The 27292-nt window shown below is 32.7% G+C and overlaps 5 protein-coding genes across 11 annotated transcripts; 4 read left to right on the forward strand and 1 right to left on the reverse strand.

The window, feature by feature from the left end:
* The first annotated feature begins 2338 nt into the window (after window positions 1–2338).
* On the forward strand, window positions 2339–7322 carry LOC114402463 (splicing factor, suppressor of white-apricot homolog). Of its 6 annotated transcripts, XM_028365075.1 has the most exons (5): window positions 2344–2714; window positions 3693–3844; window positions 3996–4087; window positions 4343–5146; window positions 5715–7322. In XM_028365075.1, exons 4-5 carry the CDS (start codon window positions 4466–4468, stop codon window positions 7233–7235), a joined length of 2202 nt encoding a protein of 733 aa, XP_028220876.1. In that variant the 5' UTR covers window positions 2344–2714; window positions 3693–3844; window positions 3996–4087; window positions 4343–4465; the 3' UTR covers window positions 7236–7322. The 6 variants fall into 6 exon arrangements, with proteins under 6 accessions (XP_028220841.1, XP_028220876.1, XP_028220850.1 ...); XM_028365040.1 differs by lacking the exon at window positions 3996–4087 and having other exon boundaries at window positions 2339–2714; XM_028365049.1 differs by having other exon boundaries at window positions 3996–5146.
* A 2070-nt stretch (window positions 7323–9392) lies between these two features.
* LOC114402494 (transcription factor IIIA-like) lies at window positions 9393–11836 on the forward strand. Its single transcript, XM_028365094.1, has 6 exons — window positions 9393–9662; window positions 9798–9932; window positions 10442–10733; window positions 10864–11102; window positions 11214–11357; window positions 11452–11836. The coding sequence occupies exons 1-6, from the start codon at window positions 9534–9536 to the stop codon at window positions 11599–11601; spliced, it is 1089 nt and encodes a 362-aa protein (XP_028220895.1). The 5' UTR covers window positions 9393–9533; the 3' UTR covers window positions 11602–11836.
* Window positions 11837–13369: 1533 nt separating this feature from the next.
* LOC114372133 (probable WRKY transcription factor 31) lies at window positions 13370–15771 on the forward strand. The gene is made up of 6 exons (XM_028329556.1): window positions 13370–13642; window positions 13783–13881; window positions 14008–14148; window positions 14350–14697; window positions 14949–15062; window positions 15157–15771. The coding sequence occupies exons 1-6, from the start codon at window positions 13472–13474 to the stop codon at window positions 15616–15618; spliced, it is 1335 nt and encodes a 444-aa protein (XP_028185357.1). The 5' UTR covers window positions 13370–13471; the 3' UTR covers window positions 15619–15771.
* A 639-nt stretch (window positions 15772–16410) lies between these two features.
* Window positions 16411–19711, forward strand: LOC114402504 (aspartate carbamoyltransferase 1, chloroplastic-like). Of its 2 annotated transcripts, XM_028365114.1 has the most exons (7): window positions 16457–16549; window positions 16655–16755; window positions 16933–17467; window positions 17561–17700; window positions 18788–18961; window positions 19058–19294; window positions 19397–19711. In XM_028365114.1, the coding sequence occupies exons 3-7, from the start codon at window positions 16951–16953 to the stop codon at window positions 19502–19504; spliced, it is 1176 nt and encodes a 391-aa protein (XP_028220915.1). In that variant the 5' UTR covers window positions 16457–16549; window positions 16655–16755; window positions 16933–16950; the 3' UTR covers window positions 19505–19711. The 2 variants fall into 2 exon arrangements, with proteins under 2 accessions (XP_028220906.1, XP_028220915.1); XM_028365105.1 differs by lacking the exon at window positions 16655–16755 and having other exon boundaries at window positions 16411–16549.
* Window positions 19712–21233: 1522 nt separating this feature from the next.
* Window positions 21234–25910, reverse strand: LOC114402517 (adenylyltransferase and sulfurtransferase MOCS3-like). The gene is made up of 11 exons (XM_028365124.1): window positions 25589–25910; window positions 25271–25363; window positions 24924–24979; window positions 24621–24685; window positions 24364–24438; window positions 24154–24232; window positions 23649–23687; window positions 23412–23520; window positions 22599–22717; window positions 22030–22146; window positions 21234–21819 (listed from the first exon to the last, which is right to left on the reverse strand). Exons 1-11 carry the CDS (start codon window positions 25785–25787, stop codon window positions 21427–21429), a joined length of 1344 nt encoding a protein of 447 aa, XP_028220925.1. The 5' UTR covers window positions 25788–25910; the 3' UTR covers window positions 21234–21426.
* Between the last annotated feature and the right edge of the window lie 1382 nt (window positions 25911–27292).

Raw genomic sequence — 27292 nt, forward strand, 5'->3', positions numbered from 1 at the left:
TAACTAATAGTTTAGAGGTTTTGTTATTTATTAGCCGGCTCAAGTATGATTAAATGTGGTTTCTAACAAAAATAATTAATTACTTTGCATAAACAGGGGTAGTGAAATTAACAGCATGGCATTATACTGGTGTAACTACGGGATTTTTTTATTGTTGTGACATATCTTCAACTTCTCACTCCTAATCTGAAATAAGTAAATGTAAGTGTTTTTTTATCAGTGTCCTAAACAAAAGCGCCGTTACATCTCCCTAAAATTCATGTTTAATAAGTGACAAGTAAGTCTACAATAAGAGTCACCACCCGGAAGAGAGCTCGACAACCCGTGTATTCTGCTTTTAAAAAAGGATAAACTAATTTACACAAGATCGAACATTATGCTTACGTGACCTGTAGGAAATTCCCTCCAGTTTTTGTTATTTTATGTATGTTCTCATTCGTTACTTTACGAGGCAGTCGCATTTGTTTCCTTCTTCCATCGGAAGTTTGCGTTGCACTACACAAAAGTAACCCATTAATAGTCTTGGTGAACACATTATCTTCAATTCATCATGTACCCATTTGACTAAATTATATTATTTTTATTTGTATACTTAGTATTATTTTAAAAAAATATAAATAAATTTATCGTTTTTAAACTATTTAGTATATATTAAATATAATTACATTAAAATTTTGTAAAGAGATTAATTGTATTTTTAACTGACCATATGTCATCTTTAAAAATATTAAGTTCATTAAGAAAATTTATAATTTATTTTTTCTCAAAGTAATAATAGTGATACAATACATATATATAAAATGTATAAATTTAAAATAAATATAATAATATAAATTTATAATTATTTACATTAAAATTTATTAAACTTTTGTTTTTCACGAGTTTATTTAAATATAAGCAGATAGTTTCAATACATTAAATATTTTAAAAATGAAATTGTTATCATTTTATAATTTATTATAAATAATTAATTGTAAATGGAGTTTGAAAGTATTGTGTGAAGTCATTTTTTTCATGAAAAATAAAATATATAAAATATTATATTTTATTAAAATAATTTATCAAATATTTCCTTATAAACTATATATTTCATATTTATCAACATTTAAATAAAGATAAAAATATAAAATAACTAGCTAAGTCTAAAATCCTCAAATATATGAGTCTAATTTTATAGTACATAATCATAATAATATTTTTGAAAAAAAAATCATAATAATAGTATGAGTAATTACGTAATAATGTGATTAGACCTAAAAATAATAAATTAAGCTTTACAAGGGCAATAAAAAATACTAAGCTATCAGAGAGGAGAAATGTTAAAAAATGATGATTAGTTGTTAAGTGATGTAAAAGTAATGTGTTGGTTCCCAATTTACATATTCCATCTCTCGGGTGAATGATGTATTTATGTAAGATCTTTCTTCTATAACACACAAAAAGTGTCATTAGCTAATTGTAACTTGTATGTCAATGTAGACTAAATTACGAGTGTAAAACGAGGAAGAAAAAGAGTTAAGTCAAGAAAAGAAATAGTAAGCAAATGAAAAAGTTATTCAATATATATATATAAAAATAAAAGAAAAAACAAAGTGCATTAAATGAATTTTTCTTTATGTTTTAAATTAATGGAACAAATAGAAGAAAAAAAAGAATCTTTTACTATATATTTTAACTTGTTTATTTAAATAAATTGTGATATATTCTGTTCATACAAAACATTAAATTGATATTTCTAAAAAAAGTAACTAAATCATATACGAATAATAAAAAATCCTTAATAAATTAAAAAAGCAACTGAACAATGCAATAAATTTCTATAAACAACAAAAATCATTTAGTTAATTTCTAATAAAATGATTTTCTTAAAAACGACTTTATCGGTTACAAATTGAATTTGGAAGTAAATTTAATAAATTAAATTTAATGCAAATTTTATTATATCTTATTTATATTAAATAATTAATAGTTAATTATGAAGTAAAAAATAATAATGAACTGTTTTTCTTTTGTTAAATATGCTTATGAATCTTATTTTAAAGATATTTTAAACTCTACTTGACTGTAGAATTCTCGAATTGTGATGTTGTAATAAAAAAAGCTTTATACACATTGTTATGCACGGTAAAATTGTTGGCTTTTTAATAATTATTTTAAAATTCGTATTTGGATGAATTTTTATTGGTTGATAATGCATGAAAATTGTATTTTATTATTATTATTCATTTAAGAATGGGCCAAAGGCCCAAAGCTACCAGCTAAAACCCGGGCCCTGTGCATACAGGTAGGGCACATTCCGAGGGGTAATCTATCATCATCCAAAATTCGTTAATTCATAATTTCATATGTCATAGCGGCACACAAATAATCATCATCGTTTTAAATATTTTAGAGAGAGAGAGAGAGAGAGTGATTGTGCGATCCACGAAGCTGCGTTTTGATAATCAATCAGGTTGCAGAAGCGATGGATCTGGAGGTGGTAGGGCGGCACGCGATGCTGTTCGACGACGACGGCATGGCGGCGTTCGTGAACTCAGCGGAAGCTCTGGTCGAATGGAACTCTCTCTCCATCGACCGCTACGATGTCCGCCACCTTCTCTCCGCTCCCCTCCCTCCGCGCCTCAAGCGCCGCCCTCCTCTGCCTGAACCCGACCTCGATCAACAACGTTATCTCGATCTCCCTTCATCTTCTCCTGACGACGAACAACCACAAGGTAACCTCATAAACATAATTCCTCTCTACTCTTTTACTTTCTAGCTCCTTCCATTTGTGACGGTCGACTTTCCCCAAATATTTTTCTGTTAATTGGAATTTTGTTGGTTGTTGTGTTTTACGTTTTCACTTTTCACAACGAGAAGAAATGAGAGGTTTGGTTAGTGATTTTGTTTTAACGAGATTTTATGTTCTTCCCTGGAGAGAAGTTGGCAAGTTAGTGTTCAAGGTTCATCCTAATTCCATAGAGGCTACAATGAATGAGAAAAAGTCAATCAAATGGAAGTTGTTCTGATTAGTTAGGTTCGTGGAAGTCCTAAGCAAATTTTGATTGAGCTCAACGGTTTAAGATAAAGCTTTTGTTGCTTCTTTGTGGGCTTTAGCTAGAGTGTTTCGTTGCATGGTGAAACTTTTGCAATGAACATGTTCTGGTTTAACAAATAAGCTTGCCTTCGTAATCTTTATTGTAACAATGGAGGACTTTTATGTTTTGTGTTGTGACATATTGTGATGTGTTTATATATAGCAAAGGCTATTAATAATCAGTCATGGGTAATTCTCTAAGATTTCTCTATCAAGTTTGTTCAATTTTGTTCTCATCATTTGGACACATTGATATATTTGGTTAGACATGACATTTAGTTGGGGAAACTATGTGATGGTGGATTGTTGGCTAATGGCTATCAAAACAAATTATTTTTCCGTGGATGTTGGAACAACATTTTTTTTTATCCAACTTCCACTCGAGTCTATGTCGAGTGTTTTTTTTTTTTTCGGCAACAACAAACTCCACATTTGCAGGTTGGAATTTAATTTGCTACAGTTCCTGTGTCAGAATACAAGTAAGAATGTTTTCACCTGGCTTCAATTTATGGTTGGCTTCTTCTGTGTTGCAGCTACTGTTTTAGCTGGATAATTTTGTTATTGAGAATTTTATTATATCTGATTCTGATTATGAATGTCACCTTTTTGTGTTTAGATGATGGTTCAAATCCATTGAGTTCAACCGGCTTTCATGCTGTTGCCTTTTCATATGGAAATTCCAGTGTTTCCACGGAGACAAAGGACAATGATACCGAGCCTAGTTTTCATCCTAATTTCCCAGTACCTGAAAGCCTACTCAGTAACCTGGTGAGTAACCTCTGTCTTAATATATAATTTAATTGTGTGGTTTTCCTTTGTTACTAATTTAATTGACCTTTCATTGTTTAACCAATGTGATTAGGTGATAATTGTCTAGGGTACATATGTTATTCTAAGGCTTATGATGTCTAAGTTTCAGATGCTCGGAGCATAAACGGAGTTCTTGTGACTCAAGGTAGCCATTCACAGGCACCTTGTTTCCTTTTGATGTCATGAGAAGGGGCCGTGCAGGTGGGATTAGGATGATAGAAATTCGTTGATTATTTACCTCTTGAGAGAAAATGGGATGATACATGTCTTCATAAAGTTGTTTCTTGATCTTTATCATTAACAAAGTATATGTGAGGTTGTCTTATGTTTGTTTAGTAAGATACAAGTGTCTAAATATTCTGCTTGGCTAGACCCTTTCTAAGTTTATACTTGCACTAATTTTGAAATTCACATTTATTGATGAAGAAACATTTTTTGTTTGTTTTTCTTTTCCAGCCTCCAAATGAGAGAGTACATCAGATTATTTCAAGGACTGCAACATTTGTCAGCAAACATGGAAGCCAATCAGAAATCATCCTGAGGGTGAAACAAGGAGACAATCCAACTTTTGGATTCCTAATGCCTGATCATCATCTTCATGCGTATTTTAGGTTTCTTGTTGATCACCAAGAACTTCTGAAAGTTGACAAAGATGATGGAAGCTCAACTGAGGACATGAATAGGACTCTGGGGCTTGATCAAACAGGTGGTGCATTGTCTTTGCTTGGATCCGTCTATGGATCTGGAGAGGATGAGGATGCTACAACTGAGAATACTTGTGATGTTGAGAAAAAAGAATGTGAGGGAGCTGTTGACGCTGTTAGTACTTATACTTCTCCTGGAATAGATCAGGCAGAATCTTATTCAGATGTGGCCAAGAAGGATGGAAGCATTTCTAAAAATCTGATACCCTCTTTGAAAGAAAAAGTTCCTGTCATAAAGCGGAATCATTCTATCAGTACTGTTAAGACTGCAACCACAGCTGGAGCAAAAGGTGATGGCTTGGATTCAGTATCTAATGCACAGAACAAGTTGCAGACTTCTGTGCGGAGTACTGCTAAGATTGAACTCCCAGTTGTTGAACCTCCATCTGATTTAAAGAGAACTATAGAGAAGATAGTTGAGTTCATCTTAAAAAATGGAAAACAATTTGAGGCTGTTCTTGCAGAACAGGATCGACCTCATGGAAGGTTCCCGTTTCTTCTGCCATCTAATCAATACCATACTTACTATCTGAAAGTTCTTCAAACTGCTGAAGAGGTGTGTTTCTCAGAATCATTAAAATTGACTTATTTTTAATTTTCAATTTATGTGATTCAAACTGTTCCTCGAGAAGTGAGAAATTAGTTGCACTTGCACTTTTCTACCTTGTAGGATGTAATCCATGTCACTCTAAGATTGAATGCCTTCTACCCTACTCTTCCCTCCCCTCTAGAGCAAAAAACATAATTTAATTGACTGATATCATCTGTAAACTTATCTGCAGTACCCTAATGTTGGTTATTCTCATTAGTCCTTGGTCATGTTTGTATTTCTGTCTGTTATGCATATTTGTATGCATTTGACATGTATGCTTTGTATAGCTATAATGCCTTGCCATGTAGTTGTGATAAATTATGAATTTTTGAAGCAGTCATGGTTTTTCATTTCATCTTTGCCTTTCAAAGATTTCCCTTCTGCATGGAATTCAAATTTTGATAATTATTTTATTTGGGTTCTGGAGGGATTTTGTGCACCTTGTGTATTCCATGGATTATTTGGGACTGATGAAGGTATTGTTAATTTTGACTTTGAGATGCTACTTACTGATCTTCCTAATTGTTTACAGTTTAAGTTACTAGGCAAGGGCCACCAGAAGCACAATCCAGCAGGTCATACAGGTGACAATAATACTGCTGTAAATGATGATAGTGACAATCTTTCACATGGATCTATGGCTTCTGATCTACCACATGACATGGACCAAAAAGAAAAGTTCAAGATGATTATTGGCAAGTCAAAGAAGTTTGGTCAAGATCCAATTCCTAAAGACCAAGCTCAAAACACAATTAGCATGGATGCGGCAGCAACAGCAGCTATTCTTCAGGCTGCCACTAGGGGTATTAAAAACCCCAATTTGGAAGTTATTACCAAGGCATCAAGTGGTAGTGGTCAAGGCCTTGGAAGTGATGGTGGGTATTTGTCCAGCTCTGGGACTGGTAGTCTGTATTCATTTCGACCACAAGGTTTTGTTGGAAATCAAAACCTGAATGTAAAGGCTAGTGCTTCTGCCCCCGTTGCCAAGGCTATTGCAGAAAAAGTAGCTATTGCAGCAGCAGGTGAGGCAGATTCCTCTGAAGCACACATGACTAAAGAGCAAAAGCTTAAGGCAGAGAGATTGAAACGAGCAAAGATGTTTGCAGCCATGCTAAAAAGTGGTGTTGGAGCAAGTGAACTTCCACGAGCATTATCAGTTGAGCCACCAGGCTCTGGAGTTTCAGGTTCAGATGCTGAGACCGGGAATCTTGTGGGTAAAGAAAGGGAAGGAAGTTCTGTTCCATATGATGTTGATAATTCAGCTAAAAGTCAAAAGTCTGAGGAGAAACTTTCTACTGATATTAATTCAGATAAAAGTCGGAAATCTGAGGAGAAACTTATTGTTGATGATAATGAACGCCGGTCAAAAAGGAAGTACCGTTCAAGATCTGGTAGACATGAAGAGGATGAAGAAATGGAGGAGGAAGAAGAAAACAAAGAAGATAGAAGGGATCATAAACGATCCAGAAAAAAACATCGCTCTTCACACCAGAGTCAGGACAGGCATAAGCACAAGAGAAAACATTCCTCCTCCAAAGACAAGTATTCTTCCAGGGGGACCAAGCATGATTGCTCCTCCTCTGATGATGAACATCATCGCTCAAGGCATCATCGTCATAAATATGATGGCTCCTCTGATGATGAACAACATCATCGCTCAAGGCATCGTCGTCATAAATATGATGGCTCCTCTGATGAAAAGCACCACCCTTCCAAACGACGACACAGAGATGATAGCTTGTCAGACCATGAGCATAGACATTCTCACCATTCTAATAAAGATTATAGTTCATCTGATGATGAGCATAGGCATCGAAGCAGAAATGTAAGGCTTAAGAGCAGATCTCGTGCTGAAAGAGAAACAGAGCTGGAGGAGGGGGAGATAATTTTGAAATCGGAAAAGTCAGTAGTAAGTGGTGAAGTTGGACGTGCTAGTAGGGAGGCTTCTGAGGGATTATCTAATGCAAGGGTACCATCTCAATCACCTGAAATAACTGATGTTTCTGATGAGCTTAGAGCCAAAATTCGAGCCATGTTGATGGCTAACTTATAAAAGATACTTGTATATGGGTCTGACAATTGTATTGCTTCACTTCTTTGGTAATATCATAGTGCATTGCTCCATTGGGAACTTCCTGAATTTTCGTAATACTGAAATAATTGTGAAGTAGTCTACTAAAATTACAAGAAACAGTTAGGTAAAAATTGATAATAAACGTGAAAAATTTTATTTTTTTCCCCGCAAATAAAGCATAATTTTTTATGATTAAGTTGGTATAGTAAAAGTAAGTATTGAAATAAGTAATATAATTACAGGAAAAATATATAGATTATAAATTACTTAAATTCGAATATTAAAATCATGTAGATCATAAAGATAATGAAATATATTATAATAATTTTTAGTAAATAAGTTTTTTTATATTCCAAGTTATGTTTTTTTAGTATTCCAAGTTATGTTGAATCACTAAAATAAAATAAAAAAAATATAAGGAACTATGGAATCTTGGACATGTTTTGTATGTGAAAAAAAAATATTTTAAACAAAATATTCTTGGGAGTAAGGAAAGAAAAAAATCTATAATTCTGAAAATTTTGGGGCAGTTTAAAATTTAAGACAGAGACTCATTTTTTATATTTATGTTCTTAATTTACTAAAAGTGTTATGTTATAACAATAAATAATTCTTCTAAAAAACAATAAATAACTATTTGAAGAAAAGAAAAACTCAAATAAGTTTTAGGTTAAATTATAATTTTGCTTCCTAAAATTTTACTGTAATATTTGATCCTCTTGTTTTTCAAACTTTATGATATTGATTTTCCATTAATTTTTATTATTGACTTTTATAATTGATCATCTATTATATAAGGTGAAACGTTTAAAATGAATTTATTAAAATATAAATAATGATTATTGTTTAATTAAATTGAATAAAATTAATTAAAAATAAATAAAGGAAATCTAGCGACCCTTCTTCCCCGTCCCTACAACGGCTCCAGTGTGCCTCTTCTCCGACACCTCCACACCTCCATCTCAAGCTTCAACTCCCTCACCTCCCTTTGCACATGCTTCCCAAGAACCCTCATACCTATGACTTGTTCGAAATTTGCGCCACCACCAACTTCCTCGTCAAACACCACTCTTCCTTCATTTTTTTAATTAAATTTTACTTAATTTAATTAAATAATAATCATATTTATGTTTTAATAAACTTATTTTAAATTTGTCATGTCATCTAATCTAATAGACAATAACTATAATAGTCAAACACTGAAATTAACAGAATGACCAACATTACAAAGTTTGAAAATCAAGGGACCAAATGTTATAATCATAACCGGTCAGAGACTAATTTGGAATAAATCAGACTATCCGAGCCTGTGTTTTAAAACTTGCTTCGTGTAAAAAAAAATCTCTCTGAAAAACCTTGAGATTTCTGTAATTGTATTATTAAATTATTATTTATATGAACTTGTGTAATTGTATTATCGAATTATTATTTGTGAACTTGTGTTATCAACATTGATACTTTAATTGTTATTTTAGACTTTGGAGTATGAATGGATTTTTTTTAATAAAATAATATTAGTTATATACTTATACTATATATATATATATATATTAAATTTTTTAATATATATCATATCATACATGACCAGTTATTATTTTACCGATTTGACTACTAACCTACTGACTCATTACCCCCATTATCTCAATCGAGAGACTGACGAGACGAACTTTCATAACATTGGTTATAATAAATTTTCTAAAAGACCAAAATAAAAAATTTATGTAAAAAGACGGATCAAAATTACAATTTAAATAAACTTTTAAACATAATTTGGATGAGTTATAAGTTAAAATAATCTTTAAATTCAAATTAAATCATATTAATTTTAAGTTTTAATAAATGATTGTATCGGTCTATTTTGTATTTAATTTTAAATCATATATGAAAATATTTATTCATATGTTTATAAAAAAATATAATTAAAAAAATTCATTGAATTGAATATTTTAATGGTGGGTTTGATGGAAAGAAGAAAAATAATATTAAAGACAAAATTTAATTTATATTCTTTTTTTTTTTTCATCTGTTCATCCAAACACTCTAAAAGAGATAAAATAATCATGTATTTAAGCGGCGGGCATTAAACTAGGTAAACGACATCGTTTAGTAACTCTATATAATCCTTCAGTTGCCAAGAACCCTAGGCTTACTCGCTCACATTAGGAGTTTCACAACGCAGCTGCGCACAGCACAGTCCTGACCCTCCCAGAAAACCCTAATCAGCGTATCGAATAGTTGGAATCTCCAATTCTTGTCTTTATCTCTTGACCAGAAAAAATGTGCGAAGCCGTAGAAATTGAAGAAAGGCCCAAATACAAAGATATCAGACGCTATTACTGCGAGTACTGCGGTATCTGCAGATCCAAAAAAACCCTTATCACCTCCCACATCAATTTGCACCACAAGGTACCCTTCTTTTTAATTTTACTTTCACTTCTGCAAAAGAAAACCGTTTTCAACCAGCGTTGTTTGAATTATTGCAATTAGATCAATATGTAGGGTTATGTATGATTCTGTTGTTGACTTTTGATGTGTTTTTAGGAAGAGTATGAAAAAGCAAGAGCTGAAAGAGATCCCGAAGCAGAGGCTTCGAAATCGAACACTTGCGAGGAATGTGGTGCCACTTTCAAAAAACACGCCTATTTGTTGCAGCACATGCAAAGTCATTCACTTGAGGTATTTGAACTCTTGATTAATTATTATTTAAGAAAAATAAGTTGGATACAGTCAAACTCTAAAAGCACATAAGAAAACTGTATTTAAAAGCTATGTCTTATAGACCGTTGTGTTCCTTGAGAAACATTTGATTTGCGGAAGACAGGCTTTGGGTTGTGACTTGATTGTGCTAGTTGTTTTATAGACTGAAGATACATATTTTGCAGGAAAGTAATCTATAAGTTTCTAAAATCATTGGAAAATTATGGGTTAATAGTGTGAAGCATTGGATCCCAGAGAAAGATCTCCAAAATGCGCGAGGCAGCATATATGGACTTGATGGATTAGTATCAGGTAGGGTGACCTCCTGTGAAGCTCCATCAAGGATGCCTCGGTCACGCTCTGTCCAAAATTGAGGTTGGCTGTTTGTTCATTTGTGTTTTGTTCTTGTCAGAGCATCATGATACTTTTATGTGTGTGTTTTTTGGGTTTTAGTTTCTTGCTTTAACAGTATTTTGTGGTGGTTCCAGAGGCCATTTGTGTGTGCTGTCGATGATTGTCAGGCAAGTTACAGAAGAAAGGACCACCTGACTCGGCACCTTCTACAGCATGAAGGGAAGATTTTTAAGTGCCCTGTTGAGAATTGCAACAGTGAGTTCTCTTTGCAAAGCAATATGAAAAGACATACTGAGGAGATTCATGATGACAGTTCTACCACTACCAGTAGTGACAAAAGTCACAAACAGCATATGTGTCCAGAGATTGGCTGTGGAAAGGTTTTTAGATATGCATCACAGCTACAAAAACATGAAGATTCTCATGGTAGGTTCTGTTCCTTTTGGTGTTTTTGTATGAATTAATGAAATTTTCACGGGATGTTTGCAAGGTGCTTGTTTATTTAGATTTGTGAAAGATGTTGGGTGCAATTTTGAATAAAGCCTTTATTCCGCAGTTAATTTGGAATCAGTAGATATGGTGTGCTTAGAGCCTGGTTGCTTGAAACATTTCACTAATGTCCAGTGCCTTCAAGCCCATGTGAAGTCCTCCCATCAGTATATGACCTGTGACATTTGCGGGACAAAGCAACTGAAGAAGAATATTAAGCGCCATCTTCGATCACATGAAGCTGAAGGCAGTTCATCAGAGACCTTTCAATGCGAGTTTAAGGGTTGCAGCTGCACATTCTCAAGAGTAAGACTTGACTTCTTATTCCTTACTCTGCTCATTAGTATACTGTAATTGAGTTCTCAATTTGGTTGCAAGTTGAACTTTCTTTTAATTTGTTCATGGTTGTGTCAACAGAAATCTAATCTAGACAAGCATAAGAAGGCTGTGCACTTTAATGTAAAGCCTTTTGCGTGTGGGTTTACTGATTGTGGCATGAGATTTGCTTACAAACATGTGCGAGATAATCATGAAAAAACTGCTAAACATGTTTTTACCCTTGTAAGTTCTTTTTCCCTTCCTATTCCCTTTGTGCCAAAGGCTATCATAAGTGATATTGTCATAGTCACACGGCTTTGCTTTGTCTTTGGTTCAGGGGGATTTTGAAGAAGCTGATGAAGAGTTCAGGTCAAGGCCGAGGGGAGGAAGGAAGAGAACATGTCCCACTGTTGAAATGTTAATTAGGAAGAGGGTTACCCCACCTAGTCAATTGGAACATTGGTTATTTATGCAGGATAGTGAGTAGAGTGCATTTAGCACTCTGTGCTCCTAATACTAGTAGGTAAAATGTAAATTTAACATGTTGACACGAGTATATAATATGTATACAGTTTGGATTATTGTTAACAGATATATAGGATTTAGGACAACAACGTGTAATAATGATTGATGCTTATGAGTTATGACAGATTCCATAGTGTAGCGAATCTATTAACCGTTGTACCAATTTGCAATTTAAACAACTGCATTTGTTTATAATCTGGTTTGGAAGGTGATATGCAAGCTCTCATCGGCATTTGCTTTTTGGCTATGTTTGAATTGGTAGAAGGATATGAAAAGGAATGGAACACAATGAAATAAAAGTTTTTTATTTATTGTATAGATTTTTTTTAATAATAGAATGAAACAGTTTTTATTAATACATTGTCCTTTGCAGTTTGTACTAAACTAAAAATACTTTTGAAGTTTAAAAGCGTAGTGTTATTTCAAGGAACCCTTAACATTAGGCACCAAAAGAAAAGGTCCGTTGCTATGAGATCCAGCAGCTATGTGACTTATAAATCACGAGCATAAGCATATATTTATGCCACTCTCTTCATTGGCAACCAAAATTTTCTTTTTTCCCTTGTTTAATAATAAATAACTCATTGACTTTTTTTAACATGGTTAACTTTATTATTGTTTTCAAAATCATAATTTTTTTTCTTCTTAAATCGCTATTAACGTTTTTGTATAAGCTGTTAATAATCTCTCAAAAAATAAAGTTGATAAAAAAAAAACAACTCTACCCAAAAAAGAAAATTATAAGTGGTTTGAAAAGTCAATGCGTGACATCTTTTGTTATACATAGAGGATCTTTCAAGTGTTAATCTCCTTCTCTAGTTTAAACATGTGAAAATAAAAATAAAAAAATTGTCGACTTTCAATGGTTGGATCCATTATTTTTTTACATTTAGTTTATAGGATTTTTTTACATTAATTATACATATACACTTTTGAGTGTTTATAAACCAATTCAATCTAATTATAACTGAAAAAGCAAATAAAAAAATAAAAAATTAAATAAACTGAAAATTGAAAATTTTAAAACTGAAAAACAAAAAAAAATAGGATAGACCAGATTTCGATTTTGATTTTGGATATTGATCCAATCCAAACTAAACTTACATATGTATAAATTTATGATATCACTTATTGTAAAATTATTACATAATTTTACTTATTTATGAAAAGTATATTTGATTAAGATATATAATAACATAATTAAATGATTTATTTTAAGTTTTAATTTTTTTTGAATTTTTTTTACTATCTTTAATATATTTTACCATTTATTTAATAATTTCTTCAAAGAAAGATAAAAATAAGATTACAACTCAAAACAAATTCAACCAATTGCATTGGGTTTGATTTAAAATTTAAATCAAACCAACTAGAGAAGATATTAAGAAAACTGAAATGGTTGAATTGAATTTTTTTTCTTTAAAATATTTAATCTTTAAATAGTAAATTACATATAGTGGGACATTGCATGCCCTAGTACGTAAATAGTAAATAGTCTAAGTCAGAGTCTCTTTCATTGTCATTCCTGTCGTTTCTCCTTTAGAAAACAGCCACGTTTCAGTTTTCAAATCTTTTCTTGATATATATATTAATGTCACACATAATATTTGGTCTTAGTCAAAACCCATTTTTTGTTGCCGACTCCCTTGCATCTCTCTATATATCTCTGACTTCTACTACGTAGCCTTCTCTCTCCATTCCTTCAATTCTCCCTTTAAAAAACATGTGGGCACAACTACGTGACTCCTCTTTGATACTCATCCAAGCACACTAACATAATTAAGACTTATTCAACAGGAAGAGTTATATATTATTATTATTATTATATAAACATGGAACCCACTTGGAATGATGCCATTGTGAATGTTAGTAATTCTTCTGATCCAATCATGTCGTTTAGAGGGACACCGCTTGTCATGGATGAGCTTGATTTCTTTGCTCAGAAGAGAAAAGTGAGTGCAAATGATGATGATCATCAAAGAGTGGAAGACCTTCATGTTGATGTATGTCTTATATTATATATGTAGTCAAACTCATATTTAATTTCCTTAAATTTATTTAATTATTCTAATTTTCACCTTAATTATATATGGGCACGTATGTAACTCTTACTATTCTGTTCTTGTTGTTAACTTATATATAGACTAGCTTAGATCTTCTTACGAAGAATGATACCGATGTCAATAATAGATCAACGGAGGAAGATGCGGCATTGGAAACTATGGATGATAAGAGCAACGAGGTACGCTAATTAGTTGTTGGGTCTTGGTCCATATGGTTTGATTTATAGATATAATTTTATCAAACAGGTTGCACGGTTTAAGATGGATATATAGTAATTAATATTACTTTATTCCTATGGATATAGTTTATAGCTTTGTTAACTGAATTGGACCAAATGAATGCTGAGAATCAACGCTTAAGAGAGTTGGTTGATCAGGTGAACAATAACTGCAACACCCTACGCATGCAACTTGTCAAGCTAACACAGAAGCATCATAGCCATGGGGTAATTTATTTATTTGTTTATATAACATTGAATATCAAAGAACTGATTTAATGATTAAGTAGTGGTATGAGTCTACTTGATAGATCCATATATCTTAATAAAATTTAGAGTTTCAAAAAATAGATCTGGCATTTGATCACATATATATTCAATGCTGAAAACATGTATGTGTACTTGCTTTTTTTATTTGGTTTTGTGTAGAATAACGGAGTGATAGGGGAAAAAGAAGATATGGTTCCAAGGTCATTTTTAGACATTGGTGTTGCTGAGAAGGATGAGCCTAATTCCCAGCAATCTTCTGAGGGAAAACTGAGAGAAAGCAAAAGCATGGTTGAGTTAGGACATGGCAAAGATATTGCTGTTTTGGAGGCATATAAGTTGGATTCTACTGCTGGAAGGGAAAGTACAAAAGCTAGAATGGAAGGGAGGCAGATAAGTACTGAACAAGAATTCTCTAACAAAGTTCCTAGATTGGATCCAGCTTCAGAAACCATGTCAATGATCAAGAAAGCTCGTGTGTCAGTTCGAGCAAAATCATATTCTTCAATGGTTGGTAAACTATATAATAAGATAAAATAAAATTAATTGGCAAATGCAACTCTATGATCTCCAACATACAGGAACATGCATCATGTGATTTACGTACCTATTAACAAATTCAGCCTAATTAGCTAGCTAATTGGTGATCTCTAATGAAAAGGGATGTAATTTACGTGGGTGAAGTTTGCACGCATTAATTTCTTGTTTCATGAAAACACATTTACGTGTTAATTTTATGTGGGATGAATTTATTATAACAGATTGCAGATGGATGCCAATGGAGAAAGTATGGGCAGAAGATGGCGAAAGGGAATCCTTGGCCAAGAGCCTATTATCGTTGCACAATGAGTACTGGTTGTCCAGTGCGGAAACAGGTATGCACTCTTAATTGCTAGGAAAAGTGTTCTTTCTTGTGCTGAGGCTAGCTAATTTAAGCAATATTGAAAGTGAATTTATGTTTGCTGATAGGTACAAAGGTGTGCTGAAGACAGAAGTGTGCTGATCACAACATATGAAGGGCAGCATAACCATCCACTCCCTCCCACAACATCTGTAGCTGCCTCAATGCCAAGCATATTAGAAAGTGCTTCACTTCCATGCTCTCGGAACATGGCAACTCTCTCTGCCTCAGCCCCATTTCCCACCATCACATTGGACCTCACTCAAAATGCAACCAATTCCTCACAGCTACAAAGGGAATTACCACTGGGCCAACTTGGCCTCCTATCCCCACTTTTGGCTCATAAGTTCATGTCAGTCCCTAAAATATTTGGACAGGGAATGGACACAAATTCATCGTTTGCTAACATATTAAATGCAGCCACTGCAGACCCCAATTTCACTGCAGCTCTTGTGGCAGCTATAACATCTGTCATGGGAACTTCACATTCAAACACCAATGCCACCAATAGTACAAGTGGAGATGAGTAGTGCAATATAATAATGCATAAGGCTTCTGTTATTGGTGTCATTTCCTTAATTTTGCAAATTTATTTTGTTTTGATCGTTTTCATATTCAAGATAGGTATAGAGATTTTTGTTCTTACGAATTTGTTTGGCACAAAGACGTTCACCATTATTTTCCACGCATGGGTTTGTATTTTTTTTTTAATTTTGATTTAATTAAAAAAAAGTGACAACAAAATTAGAACTCCCACTCATTTACCTTTTTCAATTAATTGTGATATGCCAGTAAAAAAAATTAATTGTGATATGAATTACTTTTTTATTATTAAAATTTGAATTAATGATGATATAAGTTATCATTTTAGCTGTAATAAAATTAATTATAATATAAACTAATATCATGATTGATTTGATTACTATTAATAAATGATTCTAACTACTATTAAAAATGATAAATTATCCCTTAATTTATTTAATTTGAATGTTAAAAAAATTATGTTGTGCAGCAATTAATTTGATTACTTTTAAAAATTAACTTATATTTATAATTATTTAAAAACCATAAAAATATATAACTGAAATATATTTGAAATATATTTTCATTGTGTTAAAGGGGTGAAAAAAATAAATAAAGGAAACATAATTTCATTGATAAAATATAGAGCGGAAATACAATAAGATTTTTTTAATTGTCCCAAGTATTATTCAACGTAATCATGATTTACATATTTATTGATTCAAATCGGGTTTATGAGAAAAGGGTATTTTTGGAATAATGTTTTTTTTATAAAGCCTACCCAACCAAGGTTTACTTTTAAACCAGGTCGTCTCCTCTTATATATATAGCCTACATATTGTTCCTTCTTGCACGGTAGCAACGCTGTTTTGTAGCCGTTGTCTGCCTTCAAAATAAAACAAAAACTACTCATTTCCCACAACACAACCTTCACTCACGGTATTCTATTTCTTCTCTAAACTTTTCCTTATTTTTTGTAGAAAATCTGTGCTGGATTGATCTTACTTCCTGTGTTTTTTTTTCCTCTCTTATCATCTTCAATAGTTTTTTGGTCCGGATTCTTCTGCCGTCTATTCTGAAGCGTGGTTTTTAAAGCATATGCCTTTATAGTCAAGTGATTCCTCTTGTTTCTGGCATAGAATAAAGTGATTCCACTCAAACCAGTTTAATTCATTTTATCTTTTTTTCAATATCTTTTCAAGTTACTTGCATGCCCTTTTGCTTCCTATGTTGAGAGAGTTGAATGATTTGAAATTTGAGTATGTAATTAATGGTTATTTGTGTGGTTCTGTAATAACATATAAGTACTTTGCCTTGTGTAGCCACTCCAAAAGAACACAATGAGCGCTGCTTCTTTTCTATTCTCCTGCTCTATGCATGTGGGTGTGTCTCATCCCAAAGTGGCTGCAAAATCCTCTCCATGCGGTTTGCTCAATCAGCCATGGAATCATTTAAAGTCAAAAACACCATTTGGGCATTCAGGAGTTTTGGAAAAATCTAAACTTTCACAAAAAGGTGATGAGATTCTGTGGAGGGCAGGGGCCCTTCAAGTGGAAAGTGCACCCTCATTCTCCATGGGGCAAAAATTTCACCTTCATGATGTGATTGAGGCTCAGCAATTTGACAGAGAGACTCTCAATGCCATATTTGAAGCTGCAAGGAGCATGGAGAGCATTGAAAGCAAGTCATCTAGGAGCCAAATGCTAAAGGGTTACCTCATGGCTACTTTGTTTTATGAGCCATCCACTAGAACTAGGCTTTCATTTGAGTCTGCCATGAAAAGATTGGGTGGGGATGTTCTCACAACTGAGAATGCAAGGGAGTTTTCATCTGCTGCTAAAGGAGAGACGCTTGAAGGTATGCCCTTCAAAGTTTTGTTAGTACTTAGTGGGTTCATTTCATTGTTATTCTATCTAAAATTGGAGTTTCATGGAACTATACTTCTTGTAGATACAATAAGAACGGTTGAAGGTTACTCTGATATAATTGTGATGAGGCACTTTGAAAGTGGTGCTGCCAAAAGAGCAGCAACAACTGCTAGCATTCCTGTAATCAATGCAGGGGATGGCCCTGGACAGCATCCCTCACAGGTATGAGGAATTAGCCACAATAATTACAGTTTAGAAATCTGATGCTTCACAGAGAATGTCAAATAGATATTATCATAGGATGATTTATTTTTCAAAGTAATCTTGAGTCTGTTACTCTGAGCTACAGCATGCATGTATAGAGTACATTTTGACTGCAGAGATTGTGCCATTTCATTTTCATTTGTGGCATTTGCCACCTTTTTGTTAAAGCCATGAATTAGCATTGAACTATGATAGATAAGCTTTTGCTGCTGAGCAATTTTGTGGAAGCATAACTATAAATAGCGTGCCTTGTCACGCGTCATGGTCCTCGTGGACATGGTTTTTCACATCTGAATTGCAGTTACTAACTGTAGATTTTGCATCATTTGTTGATTTGACCTGATTTGTTCCCTGCCAGACATATTTCCAAACACAGGGAAAAATCAGTTAACAAGTCTGTTTCCAAGACTTGCTACTCCCAATCAAAATTCTTAAGGTTACTGTGTATTCCACTGCCACAGAAACTTTAAAACAAACCCCCTTATTCTGCTGATGCCATCTCATGAATTTGAAACAGAAAGGGCCAAGTTCTCCATATAATTTCTGAGGAGAAGTTGATTGGGTAGAGGAGAAAATTGCATTGCACCTTTCTGTTTCTTGGGGAAAAGAAATTTATTTTCAATCAACCAAAATTGCATCGGATATACAAAATAAGGGTTAGAAGCCAAAAACCAATTGAAGTATGAATCTAAATGCACAGTTCCATTTTTCTATTGAAATGCTTGACATCAAGGATTTGAGATGGTAACTTCCTGGGTATATCTTAAGTACACAACAGTTCTCTAGCCATTTGTAACAACATATCATGGACTTTTCCATCTGAGAGTTCCTTCTAGTATACTTTATTCTTTAGGTACATACCTTCTTATATATTTTACTAGTTTACTAGTTTGTTTACACTTGGCAAGGTGATTCCATGTTAGTTGGGAATTTTTGTGACTTTTTATTTATTGCTCTTGTATTCTATTGTATTATATAATTTGAGTGGTAAATGGATGATACTATTTTTTTTGTTTAAAAACTCTTTCTTTTTCAAACTGCTCAGGCACTGCTAGATGTTTATACCATTGAAAGAGAGATAGGGAAACTGGACGGAATTAGAGTTGGGCTTGTGGGAGACCTTGCTAATGGGAGAACAGTTCGCTCACTTGCATACTTACTAGCCAAGTATCAGGACGTGAAAATTTATTTTGTTTCTCCTAACGTGGTTAAAATGAAGGTAATTGTTGCAAATACTAGTCACGATTTCATGAACAGGATAAGATGTTGGGAAGTTACAGGACAAAATGAGTTATGGAATTTTTTCTTTTCATAGGATGACATAAAAGACTATCTGACATCAAAGGGAGTGGAGTGGGAAGAAAGTGCTGATTTGATGGAAGTGGCTTCTAAGTGCAATGTGGTTTATCAAACTCGCGTTCAGAAAGAAAGATTTGGAGAGAAAATTGAACTTTATGAGGAGGCAAGAGGCAAGTATATTGTAAATCAAGATGTTTTAAATGTGATGCAAAAACATGCCGTGGTTATGCACCCTCTTCCAAGACTTGATGAGGTAAGCCCATATTATTGCCATGTTATGTGATATATGTACTCCCGATACGAATGCAAGCATTAAGATTAAATAAACTAAAATTGGTCCCTTAATTTCAAGCAGATTACGGTGGATGTTGATAGTGATCCAAGAGCTGCTTACTTTCGGCAGGCAAAGAATGGTCTATATATTAGGATGGCTCTCTTAAAGGTATTGCTTCTTGGTTGGTAAGGATGCATTCACTTTTCAAAGTGAATGGGATGATCTAATGTCAAAAAAATTTAGTTGTTTTCTTTGTTTCCTTTCCTTGCATTTTAGCATGTATCTACTGTGTGTCCAAATGCAGTTTTTCTATTTGTAGGCGTCACAAATACAGTGAGAGAGGGAGAAATAAAATTTTCTTTTTGAGTAAAATTTCCTTGAAATGCAAGTTTTTTCCACCTCAGTGCAAGCTACAGTCACTAAGTTATAATAATATAAAGAACCAAAATTATTATAACGAGGAAGTTTCTAACATCCGCATAACCTTGGTAGTTTTCCATAACAAGAAACCGGACCATGTTGCATGTGTCCCACGGAATAATCTGCATATCATCAAATTATGGATTCAACTTTGCTTGCACCGTCTAATTCTACTCATATAATGAGAAGTTGAAACTCTGGAAGGCAAATGCACAATCTGCAAACTAACAAAGTAGTCTTCGTTTGAATGATCCACGTATCATTTATTTTCTTAACCCCATTTTATGAGACCCACCAAATCCTGCATAATTGTTTGTTTTTACAAATGTAACCATGCAAACGTTCTTATGCTGCGTTTTGACTTGGTTGCCTTATGATAGACGTCTCTTTTCTTGAGCAAGTACCTATATTATAGAATTTAATAGTTATGCATTGTTATTGTAAAATCTTCTACACTAACATCTAATCGATAGTATATATTTTTTAAATAATTCCTATAAAAGTTAACAAATTTATTATATACAGTATTTTGTATTTAGTGATTGGATGATAATGTGTCAGAATATTGGGTTTGGATTAGAAGTAAAAGAGAAACACAATAGAAAAGGGAAAAAATGAGAAAGAAATCGTTTGGGTTATATAAATTGAGAAACATAAGAAAAGGAAAAAATGAGAAAGAAAGTAAAGGAAAAAATAAAATAATTGTATAAATTGTATCAATTTAAAAATAAATTTAACTTGAAAACTTTAAACTTTTTATTATATTATTTATTCTTTCACACAAAATTTATTATTTTTTATCTTGTAAAAAATTATTTAATTTTAATAAATAAATAGAGCAAATACAATAAAAATTTCCCTCGTATTTCATGACAACGTAGGAGAGAAATGTTTTTATACACGAGACCCATAAAATATCTTCCTATTTCTCCTACCCAATAAATGTTGAAACTTGAGACTTTTTTTTTATTGTGAATGACGAGGGCACCGAGACTAGATAAAATTAAAACCGGCGAGGAAAAAGAGTTGAAGATACATCTGCTAGAACAAACCTTTGAAATAAAAGACGAAACAAAATCAAAAACCTTGCATTGTCTATATAAAGTCAAACCATAACTAGCAAGTCGATCCCTTGGAACATGGGACAAGGCAAAAACTTGCGTTCAAACTCTCAAAAGAAGTGTGAATGTGTGATCTTTCTTTGTATTTATTAAATTTAATTAAAATTACAAATCAATAAGTTAACCTACCCAATTTATCAAGAAAGTTGGATAAAGCTAACAAAATATGCTAGGCCCGAAGTGGCCCACTCTGATTCGACATTTCTTTTAGACCTTGTTGTACTGTACTGACCCAAAAAAGAAAGACCTTGTACTGTATTTTTTATACTTTTCTCAGCAAACATCATTTGATCAAGTAACCATTATTGGCAACTGTGTAGTGACAACGTGAATAACCTGTGGTTTTTTAAACTCTACCCAATGCAAAGAAACAAGTAAAAATGAATACGCTACAATGTTTCTATAACAATTCAAGAACAAGAATAAAATCACTAGACTACAAAAAAAGAAACGTGAATGTTATAAATGGAAAAATGAAATCAGCATCACTAATATAAATAGAGAGAAATAATTCCAAGCCAGCAGTATAACTTGAAAAAAGCAATATTTCTACACAGCAAAACGTGTCTGCTAATATGTAGGGAACTTAGGGTCCACATTGTGGGCCCAAGACTCTAGGCCACCAACAATATCCTTGGCAGAAATGAAACCCATTTTGTGAAGATACTGAACAGCCCTTTGAGAATCATTTCCCCTTCTGCATACTACATACAACTGTGCACTTGATCCAGAAACTACACCACCTTCCTCTTCCTCTTTCTTCAAAGCTGATGATACTTCAGGCAGCCTAGCCTCTAATGTTGAGAGTGGAATGTTCAGAGACTTTGGTAGAGATACAATCTTGAAATGGTGAGCTGGTCTAACATCAACCAGCACGTGTGGTTCCTTCTTAAGAATTACTTCACTGTACTCCTTGCTGCTGATTCTTGATTCACTGGGAAGTAGATTTAATTTCAAAGGAGGCTGCATATAAATGGAATGGAATGCATTAATGACGTTGAAAATCTCAAAATAATATATACTGGGAGACAATTTTGTAGTCTTTTGGGAGGAATTTTATCTTCAGCAATCTCATCCAGTACAAAGTGCAAATGAAAAATATAAACAACTAAACCTGAAACAATTTCATCTAAATACAAAGGAGGTGAAAGGCAAGTATAAAAGAAACCATACCACACGCAAGGGAGTCTGAGTGAACTTCTCATAATCAAATTCTCGGAATTGCTGCTGGGTAAATGTTGCATTTTCTCCACAAGCTTCACACTGCATAGACCTTCCTCTAATTTTGACCTGTGCAATAAAAAAGTATAATCAGTAACTAATAAATAAGATCTTGCTATGGTATCATGATTAAAAAACCATAATATAATTTTTTTTTACTTTGAGACAGCATAATTACAAATATGATTTGGAACTGTATATATTACAAATATGATAAGTAATTTGTTATTAGAATTTATAAAGAAAATGATCAGTCTGCATGACAGTTATTATTGGTGACAGAAAAATTAGTGTGAATACGAGAATCAGATAGTAATGTCAATCAATTCCTCTAAGGAAGCATCCTTACTAGGAACACCTTTATCCTAATAGTTACAATACCACTAGGATACAAAACCCTAACTTTGCATCCAAGTAATTTATCGAAATAAAATCCTAATTTATAAGAAATCATAAATATTCAAACAATTATTTGATCCCCACTTGTAAAATCCTAATAGACATTGGAGTTTTTAACATACAATACGAATCCGTCCAGACAATGCATCCAAGATAAGCATCCTTCCTGAGAGTGGTTCACCAACAGAAGCTGCAATCTTAATAGCCTCAAGAGCTTGGAGACAGCCAATTATGCCAGGAACTGAAAATGATCAGAGCAAATGTCAGAAAAACAGAACAAAAAATACAACGGTACTAATGAGAAGTAATGCAAGTTGAACAATAAATATTCACAATCATTGACATGGATGATAAAAAGTCTAGCATTCAGTAATCACAGTTTAGCTAGATGAATTATAAATGAAACAAATTAAATAATCCAAACCAATTGAATTTTTATATAATAAGTCCTACTAAAGAGTACACTCTCCAGTAAACAATAAGAAATTGCAATATGCCTTGCATCCTAATTACGTATCATTCTTATTTAACCTCTTGACCCTTTGATTCCCCATTTTAAATTTTCTTCTTACTATGGTATAGTAACATAATAACATTCATGAGATTAGGCAAACTTTTAAGCCAAGCTGCGAACCAGTGAATCTACAAAAACCTCCTTTTCAGCTAAAAATATGGCTTAAATATAGTGATACTTCCATGTTTATAGAGACAACTTGGGCAAAAGGAATCAAAAAATCAGACTCATTTTTTGTTGTCGCCAATAATATAGTATATATTACTACAAGTCCATGACTGAACTTCGAAATGAACACAGGAGATCAAAAGAATTTAGTCTTATGGTTGGCATTGTTCAAGTAAATGTCGCCCAAACTAGCAATGAGAACTTCTCATTGAGAAGTAAAACTGATGCAGTTCACAAAAACAGTAGAAATTACCTACTCCTAGAACTCCACCCTCAGCACAACTTTGGCATGCTGTTCTAGGTGGTGGAGTTGGAAAGAGGCACCGATAGCAAGGACCACCATTGTAATTGTAGACAGTAAGCTGCAGCATAAGTTTCCGTAGTTAATCCTCAAATTATGTGATATAATCAAGTACGCGGGAGTACTTGTCGAGCTCCATGAAGCATTAGTTAACTTAAATGCTAGAAAAACAAATATTTAGACATATACCTGCCCTTCCAATCCCAATGCAGCACCTGATACAAGAGGCTGCATCAAAGGAAAACAATTAATATAAAAATCTGCAAAAGTAAGTTTTCCCATAAACCATATTATGTACATAAGTATAAAAAATAAGACAAACATAAGAATAAAAAACGAAAATTGTTTAACTGAATGAAATATAAGAAACCCATATAATTGTAACTTTTCAAATTTATAAAAATTTGATGCCTAGTGGGAGTAATTGCACAAAGATTTTGGAGATAATAACTCATATGGCACATACACACTGAAATTATTTTTAGGTATTATACACAGAAGCATGTATAACTTCCTTTTTGTTGAATTAATGTGGATATCTTATGCATTGATGAACCAAAACATTGAAAATAATGCTGACTTAGAAAGTGTATTCATGGAGGAACCAAAAAATTAAAGCAACAAGTGAAAAGGCCCATGCGGCATCAATTCAAATGGTCATAATTTGTCCATAGATCAAAACATTAAGATTTACCTTTCCAAGGACCACACAGCAATCACTGATCAAGTACCGGGTAGGAGCATTATCTGTTGCATCTACTATTATATCATATCTACCAAATTCACATAATTGAGAAGGGGAAAAAAAGTCAGTGGTAATACTCAAATTGAAATGAAAAAGGTAAGCATAGAAGAAAGAGGCCTTGAGCAAAAAGAAAGATCAATCTTGTTATTAAAATTATACTTGCTGAGAAGTTCCAAAGCGTTGGAAGTCCGCAGAGCTTCTTCATGTTCCACAACTTGAATAGTGGAGTTGATCCTAATATTCAAAATATCTTAGTTCCGAGAACAATGATGATACAATATTACAAACATTTCAGTTCCGAGAACAATGATGATACAATATTACAAACATTTCAAAAAGAAAATTTCTCATGTGGGATTATTTTCAGTTTGTCCACAAATATTGATGTGATGATAGTAGGTGAGAGAGCAACATACGAGCGACAAGCAGCAGCAGCAGATTTCACTTTCGGCTTACCAACATATGCTTCCGTGTGGATAACCTGAAACAAAGCACAAACTTGTCCAAATTAATAACAATAGTGGTTAATAATAATAATGATAATAAATCAGTAAATCAACACAAACACAGAAGCAAGGCACACATCAACAAATTGTACTTGCAAAGGTTGAAACACCCAAAGGCTGATGCCAGACACAAACACATGAACAATACACAAAGTACACGCTGCACCTGCTATGCCAAAAGAGGGTGGGAAGGTAAAACAGAAAATACAATACCTGTCGGTGCATATTATTCAGCTCAACCACGTCATGATCAATAACTCCCAAGCGCCCTGAGTATAGTTTTTAAAATGTAAGCTTCAAGAAGCCAATAGACTAAGGTCCTATTTGGCAGGAGCAGAAAATACGAAAGTAAAATAAATTAAGTATCTTCCCTAAATTAAAATCAACTTAGCACTTATCTTTCACAGAAACTCTTTGGCCTAACTTCCCCTAAAGCTTAAGTCCATAAGATGATTTTAACTTATGAGAGAAAGTGAATTCATTTTACTTTACTATTTCTTCACTTAAAAGTGTTTATGAAAAAGTTTATCCAAACGAAGCCTTAGAAGTGTCTACATTACCAACACCAGAAGCTGCAAAGTATAACAATGCAGGAGCACCCAACCCTCCAGCTCCCACAACTAAAATTGAAGACTTCAACAGATTTGCCTGCCCTGCACTCCACAAACACAAGAAGGTGGGAAAGTTTAAGACAAAAAAACAAAATAAAATTTGCAGATAAGGGCTACTTGTCTAATGTCTATTTTTCCCACTGAAAAGAATACAGTTAATACTTAAACACACACGTGCAATGAATATGAATCTTCCTTCATAGTCAATTTAAACGTAATTAGGTTTATGTTGCATGAATGATAATTAAGTGTAGAAGAGAAGAAGACCTTGAACACCAAAGGAAGGAAGCACAAGGTGGCGACTGTATCTGTGAATCATGTCCTGCGTCAATCCGTTGGGTGGTGCGGCGTCGTTTTGGAGATTAATCTCTCTGAGTTGAGCTTCAAGCGCAGAGATTTTCTGCTCAATTATGGTCTTTTCGTCCTTCAGCGAATCCAGTTCCCGAACAATCTCCGACGCCGACATGGCAACGCAACGAACAAACTATCTATCCTCTGCTATGTGTTGTTGACTTTAGCTTCAAAGCCTAACACCAAACTAAACCAGGGTTTTCTAGTCCAACATTACTGTTTTTCTTTCAACAAAATAAGTGTGCTTCCTTCCAATGAAAAAACTAGTATTAATTATGTGATAAAATCTACCTGATGTTTTCATATGGTTATTAAAAAGTTGTTTTAACTTAATAACATTTCATTCAAAAAACTTCATTATTATTTTAGGGTGTTATAAGAAAATATTTTTTTATGCTAAAATGATTAATAAAGGCGTGAATAGATTATATTTTTTATTTTGATATTAACATTTCTTTTACTTTTATAATAACTAATCTTTGAATAAAGAATACTCCTATTTTAAATATATAAAAGACCTATTACATAAGAATCAAATTTTTAAAATATTTTTATTATTACATCTTAAATATTTTAAATTTATCATAAAACAATATCATTATTGTAATCATGGTTATCGTTATGTTATAATATATATATATAATAAAATTTAAAATTTGTCAAAATATAAAATATCACGAATTTGTAGAAAAATAAATTTGAAAATTCATTATTTATTAGGTTACAAAAATTTGAAATTATAATTGTAATAAAAAATGTTTTTTAAATGCCAAAATAATTTAAATCCTTAATGAAAAACTTGACGAATTTTGTAAGATAATGTAATATTTTTATAATAAATTATGCATCAAGTCTGTCTATGTTTTCATAAATTTCCCTACTTTAATTTTTAAGAAAATATTAATCTTATGTTAGTTAAAATAATATATTCAATTAGTTAAGTAATCTCATTTTTTTAGCAAGTATTCTCATGTTATAAGCAAGAAAAAAAATCTTCTTTTGTTAAATTAAAAATAATAATTTCACTCTAATAATTTAAATGTTAATGCAGTTAATGTAGTTTTAAGAAAATTATTCATTCCCATGATTCAAGTATAAATTCCCTTAATTAAATTTCCATCCAAGAGTTTGATTTAAAAATAAAGTTTTTCACTAGATTAAAAAAATTTAAATTGTAATTATAATAAAATAATTTTTAAAGATATTCATCTCATAACATATTCAATAGATTAAATTTCTATTTATATTAATTATGATTAAAATAAATAAAAAATGCTTTCACCCCATAGATTAAATGATAATGTAGTTTTAGATAAATTATATGTTCCAGTGATTTAAGTGTAAATTCTTCTCTCTCCCTCTCTCTCTCTCTCTCTCTCTCTCTCTCTCTCTCTCTCTCTCTCTCTCTCTCTCTCTCTCTATATATATATATATATATATATATATATATATATATATATATATATATATATATAACTCCTTAATTAATTTAATTTGTTGTTGTTAGAGTTACGATGGCTTAGTGGTATACAGCCCCATACTCAAGTTCTAATAAAATTAACTTGTTGGAGAAACTTAATTATTTTACCTTTTTATTTTTATTCAAGACATATTAATAAT

Source organism: Glycine soja, chromosome 2 (assembly GCF_004193775.1).
Source record: "Glycine soja cultivar W05 chromosome 2, ASM419377v2, whole genome shotgun sequence".
In the NCBI taxonomy this organism is placed as follows: Eukaryota; Viridiplantae; Streptophyta; class Magnoliopsida; order Fabales; family Fabaceae; genus Glycine; species Glycine soja.

Coding starts and splice junctions, on each gene's coding strand:
- LOC114402494 (XM_028365094.1), top strand. CDS start 9,534: ATGTGCGAAGCCGTAGAAATTGAAGAAAGGCCCAAATACAAAGATATC. Junction 10,734..10,863: donor AAAACATGAAGATTCTCATG/GTAGGTTCTGTT, acceptor TTTATTCCGCAG/TTAATTTGGAATCAGTAGAT. Junction 11,358..11,451: donor CTAAACATGTTTTTACCCTT/GTAAGTTCTTTT, acceptor TCTTTGGTTCAG/GGGGATTTTGAAGAAGCTGA.
- LOC114402504 (XM_028365105.1), top strand. CDS start 16,951: ATGAGCGCTGCTTCTTTTCTATTCTCCTGCTCTATGCATGTGGGTGTG. Junction 17,701..18,787: donor CTGGACAGCATCCCTCACAG/GTATGAGGAATT, acceptor CAAACTGCTCAG/GCACTGCTAGATGTTTATAC. Junction 18,962..19,057: donor CTAACGTGGTTAAAATGAAG/GTAATTGTTGCA, acceptor TTCTTTTCATAG/GATGACATAAAAGACTATCT.
- LOC114372133 (XM_028329556.1), top strand. CDS start 13,472: ATGGAACCCACTTGGAATGATGCCATTGTGAATGTTAGTAATTCTTCT. Junction 13,882..14,007: donor TGGATGATAAGAGCAACGAG/GTACGCTAATTA, acceptor CTATGGATATAG/TTTATAGCTTTGTTAACTGA. Junction 15,063..15,156: donor GTTGTCCAGTGCGGAAACAG/GTATGCACTCTT, acceptor GTTTGCTGATAG/GTACAAAGGTGTGCTGAAGA.
- LOC114402463 (XM_028365040.1), top strand. CDS start 2,465: ATGGATCTGGAGGTGGTAGGGCGGCACGCGATGCTGTTCGACGACGAC. Junction 3,845..4,342: donor AAAGCCTACTCAGTAACCTG/GTGAGTAACCTC, acceptor TTTCTTTTCCAG/CCTCCAAATGAGAGAGTACA. Junction 5,147..5,714: donor TTCTTCAAACTGCTGAAGAG/GTGTGTTTCTCA, acceptor AATTGTTTACAG/TTTAAGTTACTAGGCAAGGG.
- LOC114402517 (XM_028365124.1), bottom strand. CDS start 25,787: ATGTCGGCGTCGGAGATTGTTCGGGAACTGGATTCGCTGAAGGACGAA. Junction 25,364..25,588: donor TCCTTCCTTTGGTGTTCAAG/GTCTTCTTCTCT, acceptor TGTGGAGTGCAG/GGCAGGCAAATCTGTTGAAG. Junction 22,147..22,598: donor TGTCTGGACGGATTCGTATT/GTATGTTAAAAA, acceptor TTTATTGCACAG/GTCAAAATTAGAGGAAGGTC.